Source organism: Cyclopterus lumpus, chromosome 21 (genome assembly GCF_009769545.1).
Source record: "Cyclopterus lumpus isolate fCycLum1 chromosome 21, fCycLum1.pri, whole genome shotgun sequence".
NCBI lineage: Eukaryota > Metazoa > Chordata > Actinopteri > Perciformes > Cyclopteridae > Cyclopterus > Cyclopterus lumpus.
The window spans coordinates 11,987,116-12,013,170 of record NC_046986.1 but is presented as its reverse complement, the minus strand read 5'-3'; the positions used below and the strand labels follow the sequence as shown (position 1 = coordinate 12,013,170).

General features: G+C 41.3%; 1 protein-coding gene across 2 annotated transcripts in view; it reads left to right on the top strand.

Annotated features, from left to right (window-relative positions):
* LOC117750549 (plakophilin-4-like) overlaps positions 1-26,055 on the top strand; it is a 68,115-nt gene that overhangs the window by 23,857 nt on the left and 18,203 nt on the right. The window contains exons 3-8 of one of the 2 annotated variants that reach the window (XM_034561812.1): positions 8,450-8,562; positions 13,006-13,040; positions 17,691-17,822; positions 18,258-18,436; positions 18,718-19,300; positions 25,036-25,200. In XM_034561812.1, the coding sequence (XP_034417703.1) occupies positions 8,450-8,562; positions 13,006-13,040; positions 17,691-17,822; positions 18,258-18,436; positions 18,718-19,300; positions 25,036-25,200 (1,207 nt within the window). The remainder of the gene's footprint in view (positions 1-8,449; positions 8,563-13,005; positions 13,041-17,690; positions 17,823-18,257; positions 18,437-18,717; positions 19,301-25,035; positions 25,201-26,055) is intronic. The other variant, XM_034561813.1, reaches the window with a different exon arrangement.

Genomic DNA, 26,055 nt, shown 5'->3' with positions numbered 1-26,055 from the left:
TTATTATAGAAGTCAAGGTTTTTTTAAAGGAAAAATAATGTCCACTGATTTAACAGAATAAATTGAATTTATTTTAAACAATGCCACATATTGCTTATTGGTTCCACTAGTAATGCGGCATAAATTGTCTTTTAAGGTTGTAATTATGTCTGGCTTTGAATGCCAATGAGGCAGAAATGCAAAGCCATTTACTCTGAAGGTTTAACTCTGAAGAGGGAAAGAACACCAACCGGCCTTTGCTTTTAGCCCCATTTCCAACATGTTCCTTTTTGACCAAACCACCAAATAATCCACCAAAAAATCGCTCAAAGATTTACTTTTGTTCAATCAACACATTTTAAGATTATCGTTGGATCTGTTGAGAACTGCCATGGTGTTTCTTGTGCTCTCGCCCTCGCAGTCTTTGTTATTGACGCTCTTTCTTTCGTCGTCAATCTCTGGCAAGCGCTGGCTGCTGTACTTGCTCACGCTCGTGACAGCTCCTTTTATTTAGCATTCACCACACATATGACAGTTTCTATAATGGCATTTTAATTATCAAGCCATAATTGTAATTTTCTTTTCATGCTCAAATATATGGAAAAAACGATGTTCTCAGGGGTCTTACTCCTCCGTCGCAGCAACAGGTTTTATATCGAATGCCACCAACATGAAATTATTATTGGAGTGATGAGGTCTGGTGAACAATGTCACTGCTTTTTGCAACTAACATTTTGACACTTCTTCCACTGAGTAATCTGAGTACTCCAGATCACGTCTCACTTGTCATGTTTTTGTTGCAATGCTTTAAGCTCCATGTTGGAGTCGTGATCATTCTTAAAATGTGTTTTTGTCATACTGCTTGACCACTTTATTTCAGTTTGTTTGCTTATTTTCTGGATACAGATAACACATTTCAGCATAGGATGAATGCAATACACTGTGTTTGGGTGAACACAGAATCATAAGCAGCTAACATGTACTGGTGCATGATGGAGGTCAACATGGAGTGACTCATTATTGGACATGGGAAGCCATCAGTAAATCAATTTGTGAACAGTATTCATCCTGCTTTTACTGTAAATCCCAAGTCTGTATACAACTGCAGTATTTAAATTTTCTCTCGATAGAAGAACTTAAAATATCATCTTAGCTGCTGCTCTGCAAATTTCCTGCTATAAATGCTTGTAATGCAGCATTATAAATCCTGGCAGAAATTATGTTCTATTGTAAACTTGCTTTTCCATTATCTGAGAGTGAAAAATGATTTGCATTTCTGTTTATGGCCTCTTGTCACATTATCAGCTTGTACAGTATAAAAGCTGTGGTGCAGCTGTGGGTGCTAAAGCAATGTTCTCCCTCTGATTCACCTATAGCTGCTGTACTCTCTTACCTCTGCAAGCCACTTTACAGTATTTTTAAATGCCTTTCTATCCAATGTGGTTATTATAATTCTGCAATGGTGGCATGCCGCTGCAGCCAGTTTCCTCGAACCTTAGTATTTTAACAAGGTGACTTTGTGGCAGTTTTTGTAAGTAATTTCATGGCGTGGTTCCTTCAGTTCTGGTCACACAGCCTGTTCTGAGGCCTGTTCTTTTCGCTCACCCCTCAGGCCTGCTTTTCTGTCCCTGCTGCTGCAGAAAATCCTTTAACCTCGGCTGTCATTCTCCCACTGCGCAACAGTGTTGGTCTGTCGTTGGAATGGGTCTGCCACACTGCAGTGAGGACGACGAGCTGTCAAGCCTCATTGCCCCTTAATGAACAAACATATTTCTGGTAGATTCTCATCTTTGGTTAAGAGGAAGAGCCACCAGTTATGCAAAATGGACCTGAACATCACAAATGAACATGCAGCCCTGTCTTTACAGGCCCAATTACCAGCACCACTAAAACACACTTTACCACAGATTCACACGGGCGGGACTCAAGCTAACGAGAACTATTAAGGATAAGATCGCCAATCTTAATTAATAGTGGGCTTTGGGCTCTCACTACCGAGGATTAGGCAGCAATTGCTCTGATGTATTGCTCACATTATTATTCTGTTACATGAAGGAAGGTGCTGAGTTACCAAGCATAATTTCACACATCGCTAGCACAGCATTATATCATCCTAATTTATCATACATGGCAGGTATGATGTTGTAGGTTTCTTGTGTTACATACAGGAGGTGAAATGATGCATCGGTTCGGTAACTATAGGTTGTATGCATGGTGAATCTCACATGACATGGACATGCATTCCTCTCCAGACATGACAATAAGAGAGATGGCATCATAGATCTAGGTATACGTTTTGGGAATATTTTGTATAAATGTAAATATACCTTTGCAACCACACTAGCTATACATACATATAGTGTTACATCTGTTTTGGACATACACATATCCAGCTGTAAGCGAGTGGAGTTATTTGAGGTGTGGGTGTGATACTCTTTTGTCCGCCAACGACCACAATCGAGAAACCATCTTCCAAATCAAAATATTTGATGCAAGAACTTTCTATTCTGGAAAACTACTTGCAAGGTTGTAGCAGAATGAAATTCCTATACCATAATATTTCATTTTGTCTTAATAAAGAAAAATCTACCATAATCAATCTTGACATTCAAGCACCCAAACCTGCCCAACAAAGCATTAGATATGCATTAAAATGTATTGAATAATGTATTCAAGTTCCCCAGAATAGAAAGCTGGAAGCAGAAGTATATGCCAAAGTATATAGCAAGGTACAGTATATGCTGATGCATGTTACATTTGTTGGTTGTCCAATTTAATGAATTCATGAGGAAGTGGCGCAACAATTCAAGAGTGGGCTGGTTGACCAAATATTGTATGAAAGATGTTTGAAACATGAGTCACTGACAATCTGTCCAATCTTGTTTGGAGAGCTTGGCTTGATTGGCATTGGTTCATTCATAGTCAGAAGCCTCTTTTGGATGGTTTCTACTACTACAAAACATCTACTGTACTGGCACAAATATTTAAAAGGATAAAATAATGTGATTTATTTATATATACATACGTACACACACACTGTGTATACAGACTGTTACAATTTCAATTATTGGTTAATACTTAATACATGATGGTGTAGTAGTTTCAATACATGACATTATGGGTTTATGTGTGCGTAAGCTCACTCGCTTATCTATGCTGCACCAGCGTTCATGTGCTGAACCAGCAGCGGGCAGAAACCACTTTAGGCATTTCAGATGGGTCTTGTACTGTCAGCATCCATAAAGATGACAAGGGAGCCTGTATATTGGTAGCCCGGTCTGCTGCCATGTGTCATCTGTTTCTTTAGGGCCCATCTAAGGGACACAAGGGGACAGGATCTGATTCAGCTCTGGGACGAAAGGCAGGCCAGACCCAACAGGCTCATTGTAATGTCAAATAAAAGCATTGGAAGCCTTGTTGGTACAGAAAAGCCGGCCACCCATTGTTTCGGTCCTCCCTCTTCACACTAAGGCTACATCCAGACGACTACGTTTCCATTTGAAAACACATATGTTTTGCTGCGTTTACACTGAGCGTCCACACTAATCCGGAGATTTAGAGCACCGAAAACGGAGGAGTACGTAACTAGGCGTAACCGGATAAGTTGGAAAAACGATGATGTAAACACCCGCGTTCGCTACTTGATTGGGTGCCTTTCCCTGATTCCACAGTGAAATCCACACAGAAACTGTAAACAAACAAAAGTATAAATGCTCTCTGGTACAACAGGGACTTTAGGGAGTGTGACAAGTGTGTTGGTCAACATTATTGACCCATAATCTAGTAAAACTTTGATTTGTAAGGGTTCATTTTAAAGTGATTTTGGCGTGTGCGCAAATGACGCGAACACAGGAAAAATTACGCTGTGTTGTGAAAGCCTATCAGCATTGATATCCTCCTCCTGTCATCATTGACGTCCTGCAGTTGCTGAATCAGAAACAATTGACACGCAGTTCCTGGAGAAGAGCTGTGTGCGCCTCCGGATGATGTTATGAAGCCAGAAACGAGGGCGTCTCTATGTACAAAGCAGAAATAGTGGTTATTTCTTCTACGGTTGTTTCCATGGAGATAAGCCACGCCCGTAACGTCTAGTGCGCGAATGACTCAAATAACCACAAAATGATCTGGCGAGTTTGGTGTACACGCTGCATGAACCTGGTACCATCAATGCTGCACCCACCCTCTTTACAAAAGCATCAACCTTGCTTAAAGGCCATTACTACTGTGCTCAGTCTGACTTAGGGGATCGTTATGGTGAATATATGTGTCCTATTCTGTGTTGGGGCCAAGCATGGAATGAATTACATGGAGTAGAGAGTACTCCTTCTCCATGGCTAATACAAGCCCCATTTAGGAGTGTGATCCTTGTCCCTGTTTCATCAGACCAGAGTCCACATATCCTTGTGCTATCACACGGTAATTATGGATGTTAGCTAAATCTTTTAGAGATATATCCTTATTCATCATTGTCTTAATGGGTCGTTTGCAAAAAGGAAAGTCTATTGAAATGTGTGTGAGAGAATACACGCTTTAGAACGTGATGGTAAAGAGGCATGACAGTAATCCTCGATGCCATCTGAGAGGCCAGTAAACTCAAAATGACGGAAAAGGCTGTGTCATGGTTGACTGTAGGATCAGAAAGAGTAGACCACCTGACCGTTGCCTTCTAAAAAGTGTCAGCATTCATTACCGATGGAAGTTGTGCTGCAAGAAGGAAAAAAAAACGGTTTCATGAAAAGTCAAAATAATATACTTAAACCAATATGACACAGTGATTCTACAACTGAAAACTGCTGCTACCAATTTGTGAAGCGATAGAAAAGACTTGGAGTACACAGCTTGATGCAGGAAACTCTCCATAGTAAGAAAAAAACAGGGTTGGGCCGGGCATACAGGCAAGATGCCTGGCCACTACAGCCTTGGAGCAGCTTTGAATATCACTAGTGACAGAGACTTATACTGCCTTATGGCCGCAACAGATGTCTCTTTCGGCTGGGCTTGATCAATATCACAGACCATCCAATCAGCCAGATTGAAGTATCAAGAGAGGCAGAGCTGTTTATTTCTCTTGTGCCTTGCATTTACAACTGTGTAATGAGAAGTGCCGCATAAGATGAAGATGCTGGACTTGACTGTGTGACACACTGCCAAACAAAACAATTGGATTATGAGCTTAAGAGAGAAGGCACAGAAATGGTGGGCCAAGAATAGTGACATTTGCAGGAGCAGGAAATCTCTGTCTTCATTTAGATAGTGTTAACTCTCTCTTTTTCTTTTCCATAAGCGTCTGCTACATATTCATACAGGACTCGCATGCAGTAGCTATAAGCTTTACACATGGAGGATTCATTTAATCTTTTAGTTGTATGTATGGGTGGGGATGAGTGGAAATTCATTTTTATGTTAATTTGTATTCATACTGTATTTGTTCCATGTACTTTCTTCTACAATGGCACAGTGCTCCCAGACTGAACACTCGCACTATATATATATATATATATATATATATATATATATATATATATTGTATATATTGTATTCAAATATTTAAATGTTCTCTCTCTCTCTCTCTCTCTCTCTCTCTCTCTCTCTCTCTCTCTCTCTCTCTCTCTCTCTCCTTCCTGTTGTCTGTGTGTGTCCATATGGGGTATGTCCCTCTCTTGTCACTTCCGCCATATGTTCACTCTCTTGCACATTGGTGGCAGAATCACACACTGGAGTAATTCCAGATTAGTATCAAGTAGACTGTTTAACTTCTCTCTCTCGCTCTCTTTTGCTCTCGCTCTTGCTCTCTCTCTCTCTCTCTCTCTCTCTCTCTCTCTCTCTCTCTCTCTCTCTCTCTCTCTTACCTTGAAGGTCTAGCATTAAGTCATATCCCTTGTTTGCACCGTAAAGTAATCTTATTACCTCAGCATTGTAAATGCATACAAGATACAGGCGTCTTTTTGTGTGTGCATAAATGGTGTCACAGCAATTTAATCTAAGTCTCTTGTGGGAAACAACCCCGCGACTAGCACTGCATCATTGTGCATCACTTAGTAGGGTTCAGTCCTGGGGCTCAGTAAAAATTATGTGCATTTCTATAAGGAGTGTGTGCAGGACCAAGAGTTCATATCGCAAGATTTCTTGCTAAAAAAGAAAACCGTCCGGTTTTGTCAAAAGCAGCCTGTGAATTGAATAAGTCTCTCTCCCCTTGACATTCTGCACATACGTAGCAATTTATTACTGTATTTTGATGACTGAGCCACATCTGTTTAAAAAAAAGAAGTAAGACTGGAAACAGGAATGATTGTTTTGAATGAAAAGTTGAAATTGGCAATTTTCATGCGACTAAATCACTCAAAAGGGGTTATGTGCCACAAAGAGGATTTACGGCTCATTTATTTTTCTAAATAAATCTGCGTTTCGGCCACTCTATCTTTGTTCTCCTCCGGAGCTGTGATCAGCACTCTGTTAGCTTGTGGGTGTGTTTTATGTATCAGGAATAAGCAGGCGTTGGGAGGATCCTTGCTTATTCCTCAGGAGTCTGGCCTTTGCTGGGCGATTTTTAAATGATTGGGATAATTATCTGAAAGTGAAAATGTAATTTGCGCAATCATTTTTTGTTAGACAGAGGAGTTACACTGTTTTCTAAAGTGTTTCTCCAATAGCAAAGTGACAGCTTAAAGGCCAATTAGAATTGAGTAGAATGCGGTTATATGTAGTCACATATCAAGTAATAAGGGAATATTCAACCAAGATAATTACATTGACAGAAATGGTTATTATCTAATCAATTTAACTGATTTTTTTGCTTTTATTGAGAAGCAGCTACGGAAAAGTTGTGTTATTTGTCATGAAGATTGGTGGTGATTTGTTAGCTGCACTATTGTTTAGTAAAAATTGATTTTCACATCAAGCTGTGGACATATTCATTTATGTCGGCGGGTTGCGTTTGAATATTGCAAAAGGCGAACGTTACCAGAGGGTACAGCCGTTGACATGTTGCAAACCAACACACTTCCATCACGTCGTGAAGGTAATAACAATAACTAACCAGGCTGTCCTTTTTTAGTATATGTAATAATACTATGGATGTTCATTTCACCATCCAGCATCTTGGTCACAAACATTGTCTTTGGTGTGAATAAAGGTCTATTTTATCTTATTTGCCTCGCAGTACAAGATGTAATCAGCGAGAGGAAGAAAAAAAAGTCATTAAGGAACAAGGACTTAGCAGCTTTCCCTCCTGCATGCTCCCTCTCACTGCAGTTAAGCTTCACACATCAGCAAGCGAGGGAGGGAGCAGCGGAGGGTGAAAAGTAGCAGTGTGGGGGAGGGGTGAGTAGCGCATGTCTACAATGTAAAGGGACATTTCAGTGCACCCTCGGGGAGCATTGAACAGTAGGTGTGGAGAGTAGTATATATGTATATATTGTGTGTGTGTGTGTGTGTGTGTGTGTGTGTGTGTGTGTGTGTGTGTGTGTGTGTGTAATTGGCCATTACATGGGACAACTAAGGATAGCAGGGCGAGGATCCTGCCATCTAGAGTTTTGGTGACAGTCCTTTTTGAAAGAAAAACATGAGTGTTGGTGCTGGTTTGAATGTTCTCTTTATGCTGCCGTGGTAGAGGTATGGGTGGATAAAGAAGGTATTTATACAGCCCCTTTCACACTGGTCAAAAAACAAAACATCTGGCTTTTAGTAGAAAAGGGTACAATTGGCATTTATTCCTGGGACAAATCACTCTGCAGTCATCTCATGTATCGCTATGTGACTTGTGTTGTAAATAAAATCAACAGGGATTTGAACAATTACTATAATTAATTAATTTACAAAACATATAATTACTATAATCTCCTCAAAGACACCAGACTCTATTCAAACAACAGAAACAAGATAAAACTTATCAAAACCCCCATTTAGTCTTTCCACTGTTCCCACAATCACAAACTCTGGTTTGAGAATTTGGAAAGAGACTAAATTAACAGAATAAAAAACATTTCCACTGTGTGTCTTATGAGTTTCATGATGCAGTGCTTGGAGCTAGAGAGCTGTGCAAGTAATGGCTTCGCTCAGGCTAGATAATTAGTCAAATGCTGATTTATACTCGACTCCCATGGGAACACTGCCACCAAGGCTAAATATCACCCACTGAAGTGGTGCTTATCTCTCTGTGTGGGCTGGGGAAATAGCAGTGTACCATATAGTGTGTGAGAGAGAGAATGTACACAGCCTGTATTTGTTAACCTACTTGTGATCAAACATTTATATTTGGATTTGACTTGTTTGAGGTGCCTTAAGCTTCTATTTTGTGTCATCATCAACCTACATGCCATGATGGAGCACAACACTGTAGGAGCTAGCTGTCAGACTATCAACCGTCCTCCCTCATTGACTTCACATTTGTCATTTGTAAAGCTCTCTGATGAGAATGTCCCTTGTCTTTTTGTGTGTGTGTGTGTGTGTGTCTGTGTGTGTTTATGCACAGGAGCTCCAGTTTGAGCGGCTAACCAGGGAGCTGGAAGTGGAAAGACAGATTGTGGCCAATCAGCTGGAAAGATGCAGACTCGGGGCTGAGTCGCCAGGCACTGGTAGCAGCAGGTAATGAGAAGATGAACACACACACACATATACAGAGCAACAATCCAACACATGGCGTTTTCGTCCTTCACAGCAGTGACCATATTCCATAGTGTAACCTTATGTCACAGTGATGGAGCGTCCCAGTTTGCAAAAATATGATTGGACTGTAAATCTGAAAATGTCGCCCTCCCGTCCTGTAATTTATAAATGGACAGCGTTATCTTGGCTTATCAGAAACACGGTCGTAGCAGTTAGCAATTTAAATCTGCAGGATTTTGTCCCGGCTAATCTACTCAACATTTTTTTATGTAAACGTCTGTCTCTGTCGGCAAAATATTAAGCCTATGTTTATCAGTGACAGAGCGTGTGTGTGAATCTGCATGATAGTGGAGTGTTGTTTGCCCAGTGAAGCGCTGCCGTCAGCGGGGAAGGAGCGGGGGAGCTTCTGAGTTTGTTCTGGGAGCTCATTGCCATTTCATCGGCTCAGAGACTACAAGGCTTCATCATCACACCTCAGTGACCACACATGCTGCCCTGTGGCTCAGACGTGTCGGGTTCATTTGGACAGCTCAATACCACATGCAACATTCCAATGGGCTTCAGAGAACTCCTTTTGATTCTTCAAACACCAGTCCTATATTGTCACATGGTTTGAATGTTTACTGGTAGTTCTCCTTAAAATGAACTATTCCGCTAATAAAATACTGCAGAAGAAAACATCAAGGTTGAATATTTAGATACACATAATCTTTAATAATATGTGTCTCTGCATTCTTTCATAAAAGTCATAGCAACATGGTTTGAAATGTTGCATGCATGTTTTGTAACATTCATTCATCCATTACTGTTTTCAGTTCCACTTAATTAAACAAGTAATATGTGCACCGTCTTTTAGGTGTAGTTAAAATGTAATTCTATCAAGTGGCAAGGGAAATTACAGTTGAGGTTAATAGACTGTGACATTTAAGAGATTGCTTAATGGTCAGTTTTTTCAGGCACTATTAATATGATGGTCTTTTCTGTTGCTTTTGCCTATTTGCTTGCATTAGGGCCTCATATTTTATTAGCACAGCATAGTCATCTAGTGTATGGATATTTTACTAATGAAACCTATACGCTGGTCACATGTTTCATTAGAAAGTATGTATGGTTATATATAACAATATAATGGTCAGCCTTTGAATTAAACATAGTCTCTCAAGGCATATTTTAATATGGTCATAAACACATGTGCTGACTACATGTTTGTATGTCCCTGACCTTATACAACTGGGACATCAATGTAAGCGTTGTCAATTTGTTTTTACCATGGTTACAAGAAACTTGTATACCCTAGTATTTCCAACATTTAAATAGTGTTTTTACACTAATTTCCAATCACACTGGATGATTATTGATATAGAGTATCCTTTCTTATGAGAGGAATAGCCCTGTAAAAAACATTGATTACTTTTGTGACATACTGGAGGTTTCATTATTACCCAAACAGCAGTATGGGCCTGTTGAGTACACAGTTCATCAGCTGAGTTTGGCAGATTCTTCTTTCTCCCTTGCTGCCTGCAGTATGTATAATGTATCGACTGCTTTTAGTACCTTACTCTTCCAACTTTATGTAGAACACTGAATACTAATGACTTTAACCAAGGCTAGCACCAGTTTTAGATGAACCCCATGGTACCACCCCAGGCCCTCATGTCTAAAGAAATGGAAGTGTATATTTCTTTTACAAATGTTCACCTGATGCCAGGTTTGAGCCGCATTGGTTCTCGAATGGACCATGATACAATTGTGATATATGTGGATACATGACACTTGGTCTGAAATGGGGGTGTAATGACTCCCCATGATCTCTTCTGGCTTTGTGATAAAATGCCCTATGCCCTTACACAATGCATTCTTGTACTCCAGCCTGCATACCTACAAAAAGTGCAGTACTCAGGACCCAGAGTGTCAATTTCCCCTTTCTTCATTTTTAGAGAGGTGTAGGTATGGAGCAGCTTCAATTGCTGGCAAAAAGGTCTGGACAACAGCTCTCTGAAAATAGACACAGCCAGGCTACTCTCATTTCCTCTTTATGGTTCTATGTTTTAGACCCCAAATTTAGTGTATACATCCACGCCAGTGATCCTATTTGGAGATATAAGTGACACATTTGCTTTCCTGTGGTTGCCCATAGTCACTCACTCGTTCAAGACACATTTTAGAATAAAAGCTAGAGGACTAGGCAGTCTTTCTTTACACAATATGACTGCCTCTAATATGAAAAGGTTATTTTTGTGTGCCAGTCACAATGAAAATCAGCAGCCAAATGTGTTTTTGAAGTAATGCATTAGAAAAGCTGTTTGAAAATGGCAAAATTAAATAAAACTTCCATAATTTTGCACAAAAAAAGAATATATATATATATATATATATATATATATATATATTCTTTTTTTATTCTAAAGTTCTGTTTTATTTTTTGTTGTTACATACTGCAGTTACATTTTGAATACAACCCCAAAAAATAATAAGTGGTTACGTACTTTGCTTTCACTGTTGCCACAGAGGTACTGTTGGCCACACAAATGGCCACGCAAACTTTTAGAGACATTGGTACGTGTTGAATCATGTTTAAATATTCAGGTGTCTTCAGGCGAAATCTAGCTTTGTTATCCAGGTTTTTTAATAATCCTATTCTAATAAGGAGACAGGTTTCCCATGATGTGTTAGAAATCCAGTTACTGACAAAAAGATATCATCACATTTTAAACGTAGACACTTTTCCCTCTGGGGGGAATGCATCCATCCACCACCTCCTCGGGACCCTTAAGAGAAAACATGCAACACCATTTTCACACCTTTTTCAATTTAAAGACAGACATAGAAAAACAAATAAACTGTCTGTCACTGGACATTTGTTTGTGAATAAAGATTAGCTTTAACCATTGAGTTCACACTGCTTGGCTCAATAGCTCAGCGGGATGTCGGCAGAGCTGATGGTGCACTTTAGGGTTGTAATGGGAGTCATTCCATTTCATGACACCTCTAGAGTTGACCCCTCCCTTCATTTCTACCAGCATACAGGGTGTGGTCATCAAACTTGACCTCAAGTGAAACTCCTAAAAGATGCAACCTCCACCCAGCCAAAAGGGGTTGATGGGAAATGGAGTGTGCTTTGAGGTTTAGGCCTGTAGTTTATCAGCAGTTTATCGGCATCATCATTATGGTCACCATTCTTCTACTTCGTCTGCTATGGTTCATTAGAGCACAGCTCCCCAAACTTCCTCTTTTTAATTGCCTGCATGCTCATTAAAATTCTGAGACATGCTTCTTAAAGCTCACAGGGTGTCACCTTAGATGGAAAAATAGCAGCTGTCGCAACATCGGGTAGTTTCCAGAAATAATATAGTCGTCTGATTATGCACAATCCATGGGCCTAGCATAGCGATGATACCAGCAGATGAAATCAGATGCTCAACTTGCAATCCAAAACCTGTTTGCTGGGTTGGGAAACTTCCAGTACTGGTGGGTTCACCAGTAAAACTCTAGCTAACTGTTGGACTTTGCGCTTTCCCTGTAGCTTTCTTACAGTCTGGTGGTGATGCCTCAGGCCAAAGGTCTAGAGGATGTTTCCCAATGGATTGAACGGATTTCTGCCATAGTCTTCTGGGAACTTGGACTGATGCTTTCCGCCTCTTTACTTGTCATTAAGAATGATTCCTCATCTACTGACCGAGGCCGATCCATAATCGATCTCCCACACACTTCCTCCCTAGATCCGATCTGTTTTTGCTGTATGGTATCCTCAGTGTTGTGGCTGAGAAGTCACAGACTGTGACCGCTCTCTGGCTCAACCATTATTCTGCAACATTTATTCTCTGGAGACTGAGTATCTCTCTGAATTTCTCTCTGCGCTGGAATATACACTGGCAAGCAGGTCACGGTTGCTTTAGGATGCCAGGATACTGTGCACTTGTACTCTCTGTGGGTGTGTGTGAAGATACTGTGATCCCTTCTGCCTTTTCTCAGAGCTAGCCTCACCGTGCTCAGTTTCAGCTCCCATCAGGATGTGTCTAATCCTGTGGCCTTTTGTATTTTTTGGTTTTGTTTATTAAGCTGCAAGTGGAAAAACAGCTTCCAGTCTCACAGTTATAGAATATCTCTTATTGCTGATAGGTCCTCAAAACACGAGCTGTCACCAAAGGCTCCTTTAGGTCTGGATAAACACAGATGACAGGAATGGACTTTACATCTGAGTTGTAAACATTAAATCTGCTCGTAGGCAGTATACTCTGAATCTCCTCGCTGTTTATCTCAAACGGCGATTACCATCTGTGACCCTGTTGTGAAAGGCCCAAGGAAAACATACATGAGGCTGAAAGGTGTCTCTTCCACATGATTTCACACGTCTGTCAACATGATGTCTCTGGTTTGTAGTGCATGTATTCACTTTTCCATCTCCTGTTTTCTCCCGTACAGCTCGTCTGAGAAGTCCCTGCCTTGGAGAACTGCAGGTATGTCAACTCGAACACGAATGATTGGATAGATATCCCTCTTCCTAACAAAATCTGTTCTTGCTGTCCAATCCTAACCAAGTTTACATGCATTTTGATCGTGTTAAGCGTCCTCTAAGCTCACTCATTGGTAACCTGATAGTTACGCATGGGGCAATATTTGTTAAACAATTAATATGGAACAACAAATCAGTGCTCACCCCAGAGAGTTTTACTGGAATAAAATGGACTCAAAATGCCACCTACCATCTGGGGACACTTGTTACTGTGGATATTCCTATCAGTATCAACATCATTGTATGTTTAAGCGATATAATTACTTAATATGTTATACTTCATATGTGTATCCAGCCACTCAATCTGATCTGTGTTTTGTATTTTTTGCTTTTTGTTGTTTTACGATTCACTTATTTATTATACCTTTACTGTTTGAGTATTTATTGTACTTGTTTTGATTTCCACTGATGTCTCTTGTTGCACTATCCACTTTGCTGACTTATTTATTTAGGTGACCTATCTTGCTTGAAGCAACCTTCATTAATTCCTGTTCCTGTTTGACCGTGACTACACCAGTCAGTGATCAACAACCACCGTTAGACATAAATACCCATCTGCTTTGCTTGATTATTGGTTTACTTTATGAGGTCCACACTAAATGATAGTGGATGAGTCGGTTCTGTTCAGTATCACATTGATTTAGAGATAGTGACATATATGTGATATAAGTAAGGCTCAACTGTTCCGCTAAGGGTCTGTTTGTGTGTGTAGTGCAGTTCAGGCATGTTTTACATTTCCTCAATCATTGCTAACACAAGGCATTTCAACCAAGCTCACATTAATGGGAAGCCCCAGGCGTATTCTTGTTTTAATATTTCTCTAAGCTATATGTCTACCCACTCAACACCGTCCTTGATGTGGAGCGGAAGCATCTCTCTGAGCCCTTTGGTCTCTGTTTATTTAGTCCACATCCTTGAAGGATCTTCACCTGAGACCTGATAATGAATTTAATATACCAATATTTTTCATGACTTATTTATTGTACAGTGGAACAAAGCACATTTCTGCAATGGTCATTAATCTTTTATTGTCAATCCTGTCAGAAAAGCCTAAAGGGTTATAGTTGTGCATATGCACTGGGAATATGAATTCTACACAGTTTTCTCATTTGCTGCCCATTCCTCATGCCCTTGTTGAATGCACTACATTAGTGTTTGAACAGCACCAGGGACTAATCACAATCACTGGTTTGCTTGGTATTGATTTATCATTGTAGTGTAGATGATAAATAATAGTCAGATGTGGCAATGTACTTTTTCCAAACTATATGAATTAAAGTGTAAATGTGTGGCAGATAGCATAATGGGCCACGTTTGTCTGTGGGGCTTATTGGCAACATGAACCACTGTCTGTCTTTGCTGTCTGAGAGTTTTGTATATAAGTGTTAGTGTGGAAACAACCTTTTAGCCCCAGGAAATATCAATGTAGTCACACCTCTTGTCCTCTGAGGGTTTCTGTCCCACGTCTTCTTTTTTTCAAACATGTATTCTCCTCAATATGCTGACAGTTTAACATGTCATCATCCCACAGCCTTGAGACCTTATAAATGGGAAGGGTCTTTAAACCAAAACGGGGTATATGCCCCCCCAGAAAAATTAGACTTTTAGATGATTGCTATGTCAGAAATCGATGGTGGAATAGAGCGAGTCATATGTGTTGTTGTTGATACTGTGTGGCGTAAATGAGCTGATAAATTATATTATAACGCGATTCTTCTGATTGTCTCAAAAACTTCCAGAAATAATTATTTATATATATATATATATAATTTTTTTTACATTTATATATATTTATATACCACTGGTTTTCCTCAAACTACAGCTCAATATCTCACCGATGGCAATTATTTCCCCTCTCTTTTTCTTTTTCCAGCCCATTGGATGTGTTGCAGACTCATAATTATAAGACTGTGGTCCTTTTGTATTCTTATGAATATGTATTTTCAACCTCAACAGGCTCAAAGTTAGCAGTAGAAACCAGCAGTATTATTAGTTGACACGTCGGGTTTCTTTGTTTTAAAGTGTAAATGAAAAGTGCCAAACAAAAGCAAGTCCAGATTTCACTGTAGTTTATATATAGATATATGTTTGGAAAACCCACATACTTTTCCAACACATTAATTAGAAATAGTGAAATGCCTACAAAAAAGCAGTGAGGAAAATGTAAATACAATTATTATAAGCTACAGCCGTGCTCAGTGTCTGTATGGGTGCAGCTTGACTGTAAACTGTATTGTGTAGTTTTATCTAATACATAATTAATAGACAAGAACATGTTTTATGGGGCCTTAGGGTGCTTTGACATCTGGGGTTACGAAATTGAGCATAAGTAGTAGAGAAGCATATTCAACTGCAAAATAGATTTAAAAATATATCCCCTGTGGAATAAGTTCCAACTCTCTTCTTCAGTTTCTTAGAGAGAAAAAACAAATACTCTATCCAAAGGGGCCATGTTATGGCTCAAACCGGCAACATTCCATTACAACTTTCAATTGTAACATATGAGTGAATTATTGTGAATGCCAAAAACCCTTCCACACATCGATAATGGAAGCCAGTAAAGTTTAATTTTCAATGTGTGAAAAAGGGCTCCTGTCTCTCTTTCGTTTTTTCTTTCTTGTTGTCTCCCTCTCTTCGGTCTCTGTTCTGGCTTTTTGGCATCTCATTTATCAAACAGGGTCATGGCTCAGTATAAGTGGTCTGAAACAACCCGCTGTGTGCCAGACACAGAATCACTGCTGGGATCGGAGGAGACAAACGAGTAGTTCAGTCACGTTATTACTTATGTTTAAAGGACATATAAATGCTTCCTGATCTCCTAAAATCTAGAATGCCATTGTTTTTCTGTAAATACTTAAACAGGTCTCTTATATCACCCACATGCAATTTTAATTACGTTCTCTCTGTGTGTCGGGGCCCGTCGCCAAAGAGCATTGGGGTCCAAAAAAAGATCACGTAGAGAGAAACAAATAAGGTTGATTAACCCTTGCTGCATCCTCTGCAATGTGTGCAAATGCATAATTGAGTTAAGTTTTAATAACCCTGTTAAAGAGCCAAGATGACTGTGCTGCAGCATCAACCCACCCAGGTGGGTGAGGCATATTATGCATATCATTATTATTCTTTTCCTGTCACATTACACCCCACCTCTCCCGGTTACTGTCACCTGTGATATATTTGTTTTGATTATTTCAAGCAGCGCAAGATTTCCAGATGGTTTCCACTAACATAGTATAGTGTGCTGTAGTAATTTGTCTTTTGGCCTATTATTAATATGAAGTGGCAGGACGGTTTGGATCAGATTCAGACTCTCTAGCGTGAACACAATATAATTCAAGTCCAGCTATTAACCAACAGTTAAATGTGAAGACAGAAGAAATGTGGCTTTGTCACCATGAGCTGCCAGTGTTGTTATACTGGCGAGTGTAGTTTAAATTTAACTTAACTGGGCTGTTTTCATGCAGCTGACACAACGTTCTGTCAGGGTGTGATTTACATGGTTGCATGATTGGTAGGACCCGGAGGACATTAAGTCTTTTGCACAAGTTTAATTACGTCAAACTGTAATACTGTGGTTTTATTAGCTAAATTACAAATTCATTGCATGCCTAAATTAAGAAAATATCGTATCAAATAAATATTGTGAATCTTGGATCATCATGATACCCTCTAATTGTACCTAGAGATGTGTAAAACAAACAAAAACAAAAACAAACCAGGAGACAGTGGGTGGGTGAGCAAGAAAGCAGGACTAAACACAAACTGAAACTTTAATTTATGCGCTTGTTATTTTAAGCGGGGTTGTCTTTTACATTTGAGATGGCAGCACTGTTAAAAGGGACACCATTGGGCAAAGTGTTTTTTCAAAGCGTGAGGATGTTTGACTCAGAATGGACCTGCTGAAGGCCCAGAGGAAAAGCGGGGCCGACCTTCACACAACAAGCCATGCCAAATGTGTATTCTTTCAACCTGACTCACTCAGTCCCATCTGTAAATGGGCAAAACATCCTTAGATCTTCAGAGGTGGGAGTGCAAAAAGCCAGGTTGTCAAACCCCACTCTACGCTTACAGTATGTGTCAACAGATTTATTCAACAGGTCAGTTTGGGCAACAAGGCGGCTTCTTCACGGAATTCAACTCTCATTCTCACACCCGCTTATCGGGCAGCATTTGAAAAGCTCCAAGCCAATGTTTGCCTCTCGGTTCCCCTCCACTTGCTGGCTTTTGTTGCAGTGATTGCAGACTAACTCATTAACACTGGTCACGCTTAACTAGATTGGGATTACTGGGGGGAACCGTGTGCACAGGGCTGATTCCAGTTCCTGCTTTCCACACAGGATGTTGTCATGAGGAGAGGAAGATGTAGTAGGGAAATGTTAGAGCAGTGAAACTATTCGGATTTAATGACTCCACTGTACACAAGCGTGAAACTAATGTTGCGGACATCATTGTTTGTTGTTGTTTTCTCTCAACTCCATTGTTCACTGCTTTAATGCCTATTAGAATCTTTCCATCCAAAGCCAAAACTCTTATTGTTTTCCGATGCGAAGCCTTTCCTATTTGTCTGACTCCCGGCTCTGCTGTGTCTTCCCAGATGCCTCCACCGTGGGGGACGCCAAGTCTCGGGTGACTGACAGCTCCCAGTCGCCCAGCTACCGCATCAGGACTGAGTCAGAGCAGGTGTCTCTGTACTCCCCGGAGCAGTCCTCCCTCCATGAAAGTGCGGGTCTGTTATTGCCTTCTCTCTATCGTGTGCGGTCTTCTTTTCTCTCACTCCCATCCTCGCTTTCTTATCTCAGCATTGTCCCGCTAAATGTACATGGCAATCATTTGACTAGAAATGATGTCATTATTTCTCCTTTGATGATACAGAAAGCCTGTTTCACCCTGCAGCGTTGTCCTTTCCACGCTTTATACTTATCACCTATAACAACTCATCCCTCATCACAGCTTATGAAAGGCTGAATGTACCATGGCGCCCTGAATTAAAGCGGTGGCAGAAAAGTTCTCACCTGCTGTGCCATTTGTCATTAACAATGCTGTCTAGGTAAAGGTCATGTCTATTAAGAAACTGCATATAATGTGTCCGCCTCCTATTCCTCTACTCCTACTTCTCTCTGCATTTCATTTTTGGACTCCTTTTTTTGTCGCGCTCTCTCAGGGCCTGCGGGGAATTTGCGTAGCTCAAATCATATGAATTCGTACTCGGACAGTGGCTACCAGGATGCCAGCAGCCAGAACCTGGGCAAGGCAGAGCTGAGGATGCAGCACTCCTTCCCTGGCGCCGGCACTGGTACCCTGGGGAGGAATACCAGGGCCGAGGGCCAGGCTTCAGCCCAGGTACTGCCAGCAATCAACGGACAACATATTGCTGTTGTCAAGCACAGCATGCATCTTAAAGTAGTACCTTCTGAGTAACACCAGCAAATATGAATTTGATTGAAATATGATTTTTTTAAGTAATAAATATGTCCCAGAGTAAGGTCATCCCCTGTAATGAATGCTGTGTTTTTTTAGAATGTCATCGTGACAGCAGATAGTACAACATGCTTGTTAATGATTGTATCGCCCATGAATAAAACAAATGCGTGAAACCATATTGTTCTCTTTCTGACGTGCAGGGTTCGGCAGTAACAACAGCTGTGCCCGGTCGTGCTATGCGGAGGGTTAGCTCAGTGCCTTCTCGCTCTCACTCGCCGGCCTACGCCAGCAGTATGTCCCCCTCCCGCGGCTCCCTGCGTACCTCTGTTGGCAGTGCCTACGGCTCCCCCGTTGTGACTGAACCCAAACCCCTCTCCAGCATCTTCTCCACGACCTTGCCCTCTGCCCAGCGCACCAGTAACACCGTCGCAGCTGGCAACAGCTCGCCCTACTCCACGCAGAAAAACTCCCCCGCTGCGCTGCGACGCATGGGCTCCACGAACTCCCGGTCGGGAGGCGCCAGCCGTACGACCTCGCCTTATCAGGCCTCGGCGGGGTCATCATCAGGCCGCATGGGCTCACCTCTGACAATGGTGGAGAGCATCAACCCTCCACTGACGAAGCAGCCGACTCACTCATCGTCTCCAGTCAGGGCCAGTATGACCGCCGTGCCCCAGCACTTCAGCTCCACTCTGCCCCGCGCCATGCTCCACAGCACCGACCCGTATGGACCCCAGAGTTATGACATCTACGAGAGGATGACGCGACCTGACAGCTTCACAGGTGCTCAAATGCGCACAGACACGCACGCACACACGCACACACACACACACACAGACAGAGAGACATTAGTGTTTCAGCTTAACCTTATAATGGTAGATAATACCTTTTATTTAAGAATGTTGTTATTTTTATTTAAATCAAATTAATATTAGTCAACTTCTATATTACCGTAAAAAGGAAAACATTGATATAATGAAAAGTAAAAAACACCTTTTTAAAAAGGCTATTTTGAGTTTGATGAGTTTGACGTTCAACTTGCCGTCTTTGTCGGCTGTCACATAATTGCTTTCCATAAATTCTTCTGATGTGGGTTGTAAATATTTGGTCAGTGGTACATTTTTTTGTTGGCTCTGTGCTCAGCATAATGAATCTGAACATAAACAGCGATTGTTCTGGTGTGAAGCCAAAACATAGTCCAAAGACTATAATAGAGTGCTAATCATAGTTAACTTTGCTAATAACAATTGAACGGGAAACTGATTTTCAGCTGCGGTTAAGTTGCGATTTAAATTGAGCAAATTTATAAAGAATACTGGTGGTAGTTTTAATTTGCAGGTTGAATAAGGGACCGGCAATTTAATTGTATACCTCTGTAGTGAAATAATAGAGAAGGTAGAAAAAGACATTTCCACAACACATAATGGAGTTCTGTGGGAATCCATTATTTTGATGAGTGCATTATCACGGCTATAGCGAATGCACTAACCAAGGACAATATGAGGGGGCTGTTTAACTGTTTGTGTAATTCAATCAGAACAGTTGAGGAGATCAGGAAGATAATAATTGGAAAACCGGCCTGCCCAAACTAGCTTGTGTGTCATCCTTTTAGGAAACACGCTGACTAATGTTTTCTAGTGAAACACGTATCCTGTTAGAATCGGGAGCCAACCAATTTCCCCCCCGCAGCCAAAGGAAGAGGCCAGCCTGTGCAGCTCTCACTTCTTCAGGTATCTCCTGTAGATAAGCTTTGACAAAATAATGAAAACAAAAGTTATTATACTACAAAATCACACATTTATTCACATTTCAGTATTCATTATTATATTTTTAGCCGGAGAAAGAAATCAAAGTAGTCGAGTGAAAGCAGGATTCCACCAAAAATTAAAGAGCATTTCTGTTTTCCTCCAAAAGGTAAAAGAAGTTAAACACAATATGATGGTTCCAAGGTTAATAGACTGTTTTCTGCTTGACTTCATGCTGCCTGGGGATGTCCTCAGATGTCCTGGTTGATGATGACGTTCAAGGTGATCATTTGTGGTTGTTGTGTGACATTGGTTTCCCATCATCCTCACTGCACCGTGGTTGCATGTAGTTGCTGCATGTGCACATTTGTCTTTTATTTGTTCTCGGTGAATTAATCATCTCCAACCAATTGCCATTCCTACCATGTTTATTGCATTATCCGATGTATGCTACATCGTGTAATCTACTCAGCTGGGCTGAGGACAAAAATACGGTTTCTTTTCTCTTTTTTTATCCATTGCTAATTATCCAACTATACAGTAAGGTACGTGGAGTCCTAATCTTTAGTTTGAACCATACATAAACATACAATGCTGTTAAACAGTACAACAGATAAACGAGTTAAGATCTATATCTCTTCGCTCTACTTGGTGGGGTGGGTCCTTTTTCCAGACAAGAAGAGCGTTGTTGTGTTTCTCAGCCTTCGTTGGCACACGCCGCCTGTAACGGATAGCAATCTGTTCATAATCCAAACCATCTTTAAATCACAGAGAAAGTGTGACCTCTTGTTATGCCTTCTGTCAAATGTGTATTTTCACATGCAGGTTCTTCTAAGTAGGCATTTAAGTCACAGCTCTGAGTGATGATGCTTCAAGCGGACACAAATGGGTTTTCAGTCTCTGTCCTCTGAGCGAAGGGAAGCCTTGTTCTCCCCTCTCTCTCTCTCTCTCTCTCTCTCTCTCTCTCCCTCTCTGTGTTTGAGCATCCCTCTCATGTCCTCCTTCTCCTCTCCCTCCTGTCTCTCTCGCCCCTTCCTTTCGCTCACATACACCACAGTGGATTTGTCACATGTGTTTGACGAGCCATAGTGGAAGGACATGGGATGTTCATGTGATCAGGCTCAATTGCAAGCATTTGGCAAACGCCATCCGACAGCCTAACCTTGATATTGTTGCTGTTGGTGGTTTTCTGTCAGCATCTATCAGAAGATGCTTTGTCTCCTTTCCTCTTCTCTCTTTTGCTCTGTCACGCGCATTGTGGTTTCCTTGCTTTCCTTTCATCAGACCTCTATCCCTTCTTATCTTGTGCTCTTCTCTTTTCCACCTGCCCCCCCAAGTCATACCTTCCCTCTGCTGCTGAAAAATGGAAAATGAAGACACATTGATCTTAATAATGTGCCCATTAGGTTTAAGAGCAGGGTGCGACCAACTGAGCGAGGGGAGGTGGCCCGAATGCATGTGTGCGTTTTCTCAACCTGACCGCCAAGCCACCATCGTAGTTTTAACCGTGGTACACTTTATTGTTTACACCTATCCTCGAATTTTTACTAATGATCCATCCAGTTCTCCTGTTAATCTGGAGAAGGTTTTTGAAAATGATTCTTGTTGAGGAATGCAGTCAGCTGCATCCATTTACGTGTTTGTTTCTCCAGAGCAAGCACGCGCCAAGCCCGCCACCGCCCTTCATCTCGCCTCTCTGCCAAGTGCAATCTGTTAAAGCCGCGGTGAAAGGGCTGAGGGGGAGAATTAAATGACTATAACGCAGCAGGAATGTGGGCCATTCATCCTCAATAGACGGCAGTATGTTATTTCTCCCTGACAATTTGCAGATGCTTTTCAGAAGTCACTGCAGCCAGGGGAGCAGAGTAAAGAAGGCAGACGGATTAGTCTCCTCTAAGGTTGTTTGAATGTTGCTACTTTCAGGAGTCAGGCTGCTGAGTGGGCGAGATATGCACGAAGGCTCCTTGACTGGGAGATTCTGTCCCTGTCACTCGGTCACAGCCGGGCTTTACATGGGATGAGAAGTCTCTGGTGGTCCTAGACGGCCTCATTAACCCTCTTTTTCATTTTCATCCTTTCTTTACCTCCCCCTCGCATAGTCTCTCTCGCTTTCTTCTCTTTTTGCTACCGCCTTTTCCTTAAGTCTTCCCACTACCCCCTCTCTCTTCATAGCCTCACCCCTTTTAAACCTTTGAACAACAGAAGTGATTTCCTGCCAAGCTGCTGCTAGTGGCTATTGTGTGCTCTGCCACAGAGTGAAAGGCTTCCTCTGCTATTGAGGGTGCCACTACAGCACTTGGCGGCAGCAGCATTATTCAGTTTTACTCCCTGCCCTTCACAACAACATGCCTTCCATTTCAGAGTATTTGTTTAGATGTAGTTTGTGGTTGAATTTAACCCCCGGTGCTTCAAATGGAGGTATTAAATACAATTCATTGATAAGCCTGCCGTTGTGATCCTACATTTTCAAGCTAAAATGTTTAATTTAGCAAAAAGCCACAAGAGAGACCACTAAAAGCTAACATTGAAGTGCCTAAAACCCTCTAAGCTGCTCTGAAAGCATTGCTTTAAGTGGATCATTAATTTGATTGAATGTTGTTTGAAAATGACTTCTTTTGAATAATGTAAAAAAAGGGAAGAATTACAAAATGAAATCTTATTTTCCCGCCGAGCAATTTTTAAACAATCGAGAAACAACCCTGCTAGCATGTGTGGAGTGGGACTACCATTCGGCGCAGGAATCAAGCCGAAGCAGGGTTGTCAGAAGAGGAAGCGGGATGCTTTTGACACGGGCCAAATTGTTGCATATAACGGAGCCAAGATCTGTTAATATATTAACAGACAATTGGAATTTAACCCAAAAGCATTTTGATCTTAAAATGTTACACAGCCTCCACAGATTTTCTTTTACTCCACAGGTGTCTGAAAGCTGAACAAACAGCCAGGGATGCAATACAAATCTGAAAAACACACCTGTCAAACACAGTCTTGACATTCAAATTAGTGTTTTGTCAAAGCGGCTCAGCGTCGAATAGCTTGCATTTGACCTGCACAAAATATAAAATATTATAGAGCATTTAGACATGTCGTTTAATGGGATGCTACTCAACCTGACACCCACTGTTCAGCTTTAATGTTTTTAAAAGATGTGGGTCAGCCTGTCTATCATCTTAGTACATAAAGTGGAGTGCAACCATCTTTTTTAATAAACACTAACCAATAATCTAGATAATTCATTCTCCTATGCGGTAGTCATGCAGCGAGAGGTTGGCTGGGTCTTTTTGATGTTCTTTGGTGCTTCGGAGGTCAGCCTCAGTCGGACCCGCTCTCTACATCTGAAAGGCTCCCTCGCTTTGCCCCCAGAGACCCTCTGCTCCCAAAGGAGGCAAACGTTCTTATTTATTCATTTCCTTCCGTCTCAAACTGTGACAAGAATCCCTCATTTAGCTGGTTCTGCATGGCAGAGCTGGTGTTCAGCAGCAGTCTGGGACTGAGCTCATGCAGTTGGAGAGGACCCAAGTGACGTTTGGAGGCCCGTGGAATGTGCAGTGAGCAGTTAGTTGCCAGCTGTGTGCCGGCCCACCGGGCTTCACAGTGTAGTGAGCTTCACTGATGTGAGGTTTAACACAAACATAGAAACATCGGCATGCAGATCAAAATGGAGAAAAAAGAAAAGCAAACCTGAGATCTCTTTATAGCCACCTTGTCTTCTACTTTTCACTGTAGAAGTGTTTCTGTTAATTTTCTTCTTTCTAAATGAGAGCGTAGTCCAGAACACATTCATGACATTATCAAAACTTTACAGTAAACAAACGTTATTGTACCTCTTGTCACAATAACACATTCATGGCGGTGTATCTTGTTTATGCGGATGGATTCATAGCTACAGATATTGGTGTTGCCTCACTGTTATTGTTTCACATGTGGACTGAATCCGAGTCAGACAGGACTCGCTGCCTCACGTTGCCCTTGCAGCATTTTGTTATCATGACTTTTGTTATTTGCGTAGGTTTTGATTCGGTCACTCACCTGTCAGCCTGTTTGTCCTGTCCGTCTGGTGCAGAACATACGTGGATGATGGCAGTTGACTCATAGAGAATATTGGAAATGAGCTTCAAACATGTTATTTTTAAAGTCTTTATTTGGGGTGACACAATCGATTTTATATAGTGATTCAAATTTTTTTGAAATTCTAGACTTAGTTCCATACTTCCTTTTTTCTCGCAGTTGTGTCAACTTTATTTAATGTGGAACAGTGACACACAGAAACAAGAAAAACTAATAGTTTCATCTTGTCTTTAAGAATCATGTATAATTGTTGGTATGTTTTAGCCAATGCTATTTTATTTTTCTTCCTGTTTGTTTCCATTCATTTTCAACCTGTGAAGAAAGTAACGTGCAATCCTGAAACTTGCTTAAAAGAGGACCCAGTGAGCATCACATCACGTCTTCTTTTTATCTGTCTCAGTGATGACTGTTGTTGTTGTTTGTTAATGTGGAGCAGACTGCATATCGGTGAACCGCATGACCATGCAACAATGACATTAGCTTAGACAACAATTAAAGGAGACATGAGTGCTGCTGTGATTGATTTTCTAAAGTAAGTATCTAAAACTGATTCTCATACCACAAGGAGAGGGGGGGGGGGGACCTTAACAGGACACATGGGAGTTGAATGGCCGAGGGCTCAAACACTTTTCTTAACCGTCTGTGTATCACAAGATCATTCTGCATCCGCTGACTCATCCGCTCACCGCTCTCCTTCACCTCCAGGAATACGGAGCTCATACGCCAGTCAACACAGCCAGCTTGGCCCAGACTTAAGGTCTGCCGTGTCCCCAGACCGCCACATTGCTCCGATCTACGAGGATCGGACGTTCCAGGGCCCGTTGTACCGCAGCCCCACCCAGCAGGGCACCCTCTACAGGAGCGCCTCAGGTTGGTCCCACATGATTTAGTATGTAAAACAACAGGAGGCAAGGATGAAGACAAACCACCCACAAGGGACATGACACCATTATAAGACTGTCCAAAAAGATCATCGATGTGTATTTGACTTAATTGCCCGCCTTCTATTGGCTGTCACCTTGTAAAGATGTATCACTGCAGATGAGACAATACTTCTGCTATTGTTCTGTACATCTGATTTGCATCATCAGTTTCTTTCTCACCAAATGATAATGTTAACAGAAAGAAATGTTAGCTCACAAGTGTAGGACTGAAGTTAAAAACGATCATAAAAAGTATATGTATACTGTATATTAGGAGTCTTCAATGTCTTGGTAACTCTAAAGGTACATTTTGCACTAAGCTAGATAAAATTATCAAAGATCAAACTAATCAAAGAGAACGTATCGCATAATATCATGTGGTATCCTAAATGCGGTGATGTTCAGGCCGGTTTCCAACAGTGTCATCAATATGATAATAATCTGCAGTGCAAACAGTTGGAACTGTACTTACAGTTTTCTTACTTATTTTTGTATTCTTATTTAAGCACAATTCTTCTCCGATAACATTTTCATTTCAAGCGGACTCATCTTTGCATTCAGAGCACTTTCTTGCTCTTATCAAGTACAGACGTTCCCTTTTTCTTCAAATCTCTGTCTTTTCCTCTTAATCCGCGGCCCCTTGACTCTGCAGTCTTGCCTTCCTTTGGGAACACCAGTTCTCCGTCCATTTGCCCTTGGGCTCTACCGCTACCTATGTTATGTTTTTCTTCTTTGCGTTCTATTTTTCACTTTGTCACCCTCTCCTTCCCTTCCTTTCCTCCCTCTACTGTCAGTAGAAAGG